The sequence below is a fragment of the Xyrauchen texanus genome, chromosome 30 (genome assembly GCF_025860055.1).
Source record: "Xyrauchen texanus isolate HMW12.3.18 chromosome 30, RBS_HiC_50CHRs, whole genome shotgun sequence".
NCBI lineage: Eukaryota > Metazoa > Chordata > Actinopteri > Cypriniformes > Catostomidae > Xyrauchen > Xyrauchen texanus.
Window position 1 is genome coordinate 30,824,219 of NC_068305.1, and position 6,423 is coordinate 30,830,641.

The 6,423-nt window shown below is 34.5% G+C and overlaps 1 protein-coding gene across 1 annotated transcript in view; it reads left to right on the forward strand.

The window, feature by feature from the left end:
• The window catches only part of cdc42bpab (CDC42 binding protein kinase alpha (DMPK-like) b), a 114,523-nt gene extending 108,104 nt beyond the window's left edge, over positions 1-6,419 (forward strand). Inside the window, exon 40 of the mRNA XM_052098405.1 lies at positions 1,403-6,419. Coding sequence (XP_051954365.1) covers positions 1,403-1,534 — 132 coding nt within the window. The 3' untranslated portion in view covers positions 1,535-6,419. The remainder of the gene's footprint in view (positions 1-1,402) is intronic.
• The last annotated feature ends 4 nt before the right edge of the window (positions 6,420-6,423 follow it).

The following is a 6,423-nucleotide window of genomic DNA, read 5'->3' on the forward strand; positions in this document are numbered from 1 at the left end:
GTCTCCAAAGCTTTGCTGCAAAGCAATGCCGCTGAATATGTTTTTGTGGATGAGGGTTTTTGTTTTTTTTGTCAGCTACCTTGTCCTCAAAAACTTTGCTGGAGTAAGGAACCACCTCAATTGACTTTATGCTTTGTAGACATGGCAGATCTCAATCAATAGGACAGGTGTTATATAAGCATTCAATTGTCCTGTATAATCAGTTTGAATTAAGCCAATTGCATATACTATATCTTGCACATGTTTTGATTTTGTACAAAAGAGTATGTCAAAAAATCACACCAAAGATTTTTTGTGTTGTGGAAGCTTAATTCTTTTGATGTACAGAGACCCATTCAGAGTCTTTTTATAATTCATTAGTTGAATTATTCTGTCGTTTTCTGTCTTATGTTGGTTTTCTTCATTGTCTATGAAGAACAAAAATCGTCTGCAAGGTATTGTAAACTTGTGCTCAAAAATTATGTGTGTTTCTTTACGTAGTTTAACATTTTACTATGAACAGCAAGTGTTGAGGATGGCACATAAAATAATGGGAGATCGCACACACCCTTTGAACCCTCATTTCGAGTGGTTGCCCCTTGGGCGGCGTTTAAGGACAATCAGGTGTCTCACAAATTGTTACAAATGTACTTTCGTGCCTAAGGCAATTAGTTATACATTATACAACAAACATAATTGACTATTTTGTTATTAATTTATTTATTTGTAGTTATTTATTATACATTTTTATTCTTTTTTTTTTTTCCTTTTTATATATTTTATGTATTTTTATTTTTTGTTGTACGTGTATTCAATGTTGTCTGTATATGTGAAGCACCAGGACAGTTTGAATGAATTGCCCCATGGGGATTAATAAAGCTCTAAACGTAAACTTATATTTACAAAGCGATTTCTATTACAAAACCCACTTAATTTATTTACGCTGTTGCAATATTTGGCCTCTGTAAGACCTTTGCATGTACAGTTAAAAGTCTACATGAAAAGCTGATTGCAACCAATTTTGCTTCCATAATGGTACATATTTTGAGTGAATCAGGATTTACAAAAAATTCAAATTCAAATAATAATAAAAAGTGGGGTGGGGTTAGACTTGATTGATTGAATGGTGAAGAGTGGGCTCTGTATGTTTGGAAGGGAGCTCTGTATGTTTGAATTGGTGACATTAGCTAAAAAGGAAAGTCATTTTAGAGGTGGAGCAAGTTATCACATTTTGATACAGATTATGACGTCAAAATGTTTTCTTTAAAGTAACGTGTGTGATAAATGCTTTTGAAGAAAACATATATGGCTAGATTCCAATAGTGCAATTTAATATTCACATTGGTTTCATGTTGGCCGAGTATCATTGCAGTCTTTCTGTAAGTGTTCTCTGTTCTAAGAATAATTATTTTTTATTTTTTAGGACTCTGATTCGCCACGGCATTCTACTGCCTCCAACAGCTCCACCTTCAGCAGCCCGCCAAGTCCCGCTTCCCCGCACAAGACTAAGTCCCTCTCATTGGAGAGCACAGACCGCACAGGGTGGGACACATGATGGACTCATCTTTGAACCAATCTTAGCATACTCTGGGTCTGCCTGTCACAGTGCCCCTCCCCCTCCCATACCACTGAGGAATATACAAAGGAGAAACCACACCACCTTAAGCAGTGGAAACATGATTGTGAGAGTGTTTGTATGTGCGTGCAAGAATGTGTGTATGCTTGCGTTATGCATTGCAATAGTTATGAGCCCCCAAAGCTGATTGGAAAAAAACTTGAAACCAGTAAACACCCCTAGTCAATCAGCCAATGAAACAAAATGCTCACTAATGCAAACTGGAGACATGAACATTATTGTGACTGACGTTTGTACATAGACTTGGATAGGGGTGTACTTATTTATTTATCATTAAGCAATTTCAAGATGGAAAATACTGTAATGTCCCTCACTCTGTTGTTCACCTGTGGACCATACGGATATAATGACTCCATTATAGAGTCCCAATATTGTACCTGGGAGAAAAAAAATGCAATGATGTATATTTTTTATTTGCTCTTAAAAGTGATGTGTGCAGTGATTTATTTGATACATCTGCAAAATAGATGAGAGGCAGCAGATTTCTGTGTGGGATGCTTTTAGGTAACCTCATCTATTGCTTCCTGTTCTAGATTTGTAGTGATTTATAGAGGCTTTTCTGTCATATTTTGAGGACATCTTGGAATCTGTTTGTCATTTTTGCCATCTCCATTCTAAACCTTCCATAAGCCATCATGACCTGTGAAAACACATCACAGTAATGTACATAGGTTAAAATATAGCATAATATATAATAAGCAAATATTGTAGAGATAAACTATGTGGGGGAAAAAATTGAATTGCTTTTATTTATTTTTTTAATATTTTAATTGAATCACGCCAAGACCATTTGAAAAGCTTCAGTTGCATCTGACGATTTTATTTTGGTTTATGAGGAAATACTGCCTTGTGTATTTTGTTTATTTTTTTATTTTTTTATGATTATTTTAGATGATTTGGAGAGACACAAGCCAATATGTTTTGCTGCAAGTGTGCTTTAACCATAACAACTGGCCTCAGCTTTGCTCCATTCCTGCTTTATAAGATAGCAATACATGCATTGACCAAAACTGTCCAATCATCAGTGAAGTCGAATGAGGATACAAGGTATTGTATTTCTACAATATGGAACTATTAAGTCCAAGTTGAACTCGTTTCAACATTTAATTTGCAGACACACGAAAGGCATTTAATTTTGTCCCTGGATGCATGGTTTCGTCTAATGTGACAGTTTGTGAAATTGCAAACGCATTTGGCTTCACCCACATAGTTTGTCTCTTTTTACCATGGAAAAATGTTTCTAACTTATTTTCATAAATTGCTTTCATGCATAACAGCAATTTCCACTGTTAAGTGTTAAAGCATACTGTTATTACATGTATGGATAAAGTAATCCTTCAGCCATTAAAAATTGTCTCATTTACTCACTCTCATGTGAGATGTGTATGACTTTCTTCTGCAGAACACAAAGGTTTTTAGAAGAATATCTCAGCTCTGTGGGTCCATTCAATGCAAGTGATTGGTGGCCATAACTTTGAAGCTCCAAAAGGCTCATGAAGGCAGCATAAAAGTAATCCATACAACTCCAGTGGTTAAAACCATGTCTTCAGAGGTTTCAGAGATTTCAGATTATTATTTAAGTCCTTTTTACTTAAAATTCTCCTCCCTGCCCAACAACAAAAGAAGTTGTTTGTGGAACATTAACGGTGGTCATTTATAGTGAAAAGGGTTCAAATATTGATCTGTTTCACACATGCACCCATTATTTAGCTTCTGAAGATATGGATTTATCCACTGGATTCTTATGGATTAATTTGATGCTGCCTTCATGAGCCTTTTGGAGCTTCAAATTTTTGTCCACCATTCACTTGCAAATATAGAGCTGAGATATACTGTATTATTCATTTGTGTTCAGCAGAAGACAGTCATACACATCTGGGATTGCATGAGGGTGAGTATATGAGAACATTTAAATTTTTGGGTGAACTAACCCTTTTAACTCTACCATTAAACTGATTTACTGGAATGATTTCAGAAGGTTATAAAAGCAGTGCTCAATGAAAAAATATTTTCTTTTCATTGCTGGGGTATACTGTATAAAAATAACTTGTTAATCAAAAGCTTTTGCCTTCAAATAAGTCTTATTGACAGCCCTCTAACAACCACTCCATTTGATCGTACAATGCAATTACATATTTGTGATGTTGCATTATTTTGTTGTCATTTTGGTGGTGGTTGCAAGTGGCCATCTAATGAAAAAGAGATGTTCTGAGAAATCACAGGAGTTTACTAAACAGCACAGGCTTCACTTTGTTCCTCATTCTGTTTGGAGGTGATTGAATTTTGAATTGCACAAGAAAATGAGTCTGTAGCCTTGTTTTTGTTGAAAAATGTATTGATAATTTGTAAAGGTTTATTATTCATTGGGATCTTAAAGGAGTAGTTACCCAAAAATGGAAATTATTTACTCACTCTTCCTAAACCTGTTAGTCTTCCTCTCTTCCATGGAACACAGGAGGAGTTAGGCAGAATGAAAACCTCAGTCACCATTCACTTTCATTGATGGAAATAAGATGCAATGACTGTGAATTATGAGACATATTTTTGGGTGAGAAATCCCGTTAACTCAGGATTTGCAGTATCATTCCATCTGTATTTAGCCACAGCATGTGAATTAACATCTATGGCAGCAGCTTTTGCATGATTTATGTAACATTTAGGGAGCTACTTCTGTATCACACATTTAAATGATGTCTTCTCAGTGTGGACATTTGGACAGAAACCTATTAGATACCCCCAATGAAAAAGAATTCTCTTTGCATTTTCAGCAACATCTCTTACACATCATATGTATATGTGCTCATTCTCACATAATTTTTTTTTTTCTTAGGATATGCTTTGTAATAATTTGTACAGTTTTGCATGTCATAAATGTCATTCCACATGTTTCATGGTTGTATTATGTTTTTCACGCACTTGAAAAGCTGTTTTAATGTGGATTTTGATCACTATAAGCAACAAGCAATCTTTTTTGCACAGAGGTATTTATGGTGGAAGGTGAATCAAAGACTGGATAAATTAGCCACTATGCTTATATGGAGACTTTACAATATTAACCTGATGCTGATGTAATTCAATAAACAGAAGGAAATGACACCCATTGGTACTAATGTGTTGAGAGTGGTGATATTTTTATTTAGTAAATAAAGCACTCTGGGTGTTTATTTCTGGATATTATTAAAAAAAAAAGCATGTTCACAGTTTTCGGTAAATTACATACGAAAATAACTTGACTAATAACATTAGTGCTAAAACTCAGAGAAGAGCTCGGTTGTGACGTATATGCCGATATCTATTCTAAAATGACACATTTAACACTTTTTATTCTGGGGTTTATTCATTTTATTTTACGTTTTTAAAGGAGCGCTTGGTAATTTTCACTCGTGGAATAAATTAATCATAGCTGACTGCAAATAGCACATTTCTACAATGGCATCAGTAAAATACTAAACAGCCGCAGTGATGCACATTACATTTTAGTGTTATATGTGCTCCACCTGTATCCACAGGGTGCCCCCTTTGAAGGTGCACTCAGTAACTCATCTTGGACTTACAGAGACACCTAGTTGTGTGGATTCAGCATCATTCAAAATCAACAGTTTTCAGTTAAAGACGCCATTGTAGAAATTCACTATTCACAATCAGACGTGATTAATTTAATCCAAGAGTGAAAGTGTCCAATAAAAAGTTACTGAGATTAAGCGTGTAGTATTCAGCTGGTAATGTGATTCTTACATGGAAGCCCTGCCCCATGTTTAATAAACAGCTTTTATAAGGTTACTAATATGACTAGTGTCCTCATCTCATTTGAGTGCCCATGATTTTATACATATGTCAAAATCACAATTAATTTCTTTAGGAGTATAACTTTTTAATGGGTAAAAAAAATGACTGAGTGCACCTTTAAATGCAGCTCTTCACAATAAAAACAGTCTGACCCATGTGTGCAGGGCTGTCCTTATCATCACTAATTCTGTTCTACAAAATGGTCAAAAGTGCAAAAAACATTGGAAAAAGAAGATTCTTCACTTCAGAACCACAAATGGAATCATAACCCTTGTGTGTGATCTTCAGGACATTTTTGTCTATGTTTTTTCAATAATTTTGGCTGCCAAAAGTGTGTATATTTCAACCTCAGTTTCAATAATACATCTATAATACATTGTGTACACAAAATAGTTACACTCAGGACCTTAAGGACAAAAATGTCCCCATTGAAACCCATTAAAACTGCAATATTTGATCCCAGTGCAATTAAAGTATAAAATCATGAATTATATGATATTATGCTTTCAATCTGGAGCCCTGGCTTTAAAATATATTTTTTAAATATATTGGTGCCATTTTCCTCATGTTTAGCCTATGGAGCAAATACATGCTTTTTCCTATTTTCTGTTTGCTGCATTATAGAAAACTGCAGGCCAATTGAATAAATGATGCAGCTGAAATTGTGCGGGTGTGTTGGAATGGATATCCGAGTTTGTTTTGTACATGTGTATTGAGAAATGTGTGTGTGTAAAAAAATTATAGTGGCATTATGTAAACAAACTGGCATATAAAGGATTACAATCCTGAAAATGAATGAATATTTGGTAGTTATGATCAGGATTGATGTTGGTAAAAAATCCAGTCAGTGAAAGTTGAAAATAATATTAATATATCATATTTTTTATGGTAATTTTTTGACCTGGTCTTCTTAGGTACTGAGTGTGAAGATTTTTTTTTTATCTGACACTGCACAAAAAATAATAATGCATCACAATCAATGTTGTTGCTAATCATTTACATATTCCAGACTGTGATAAACC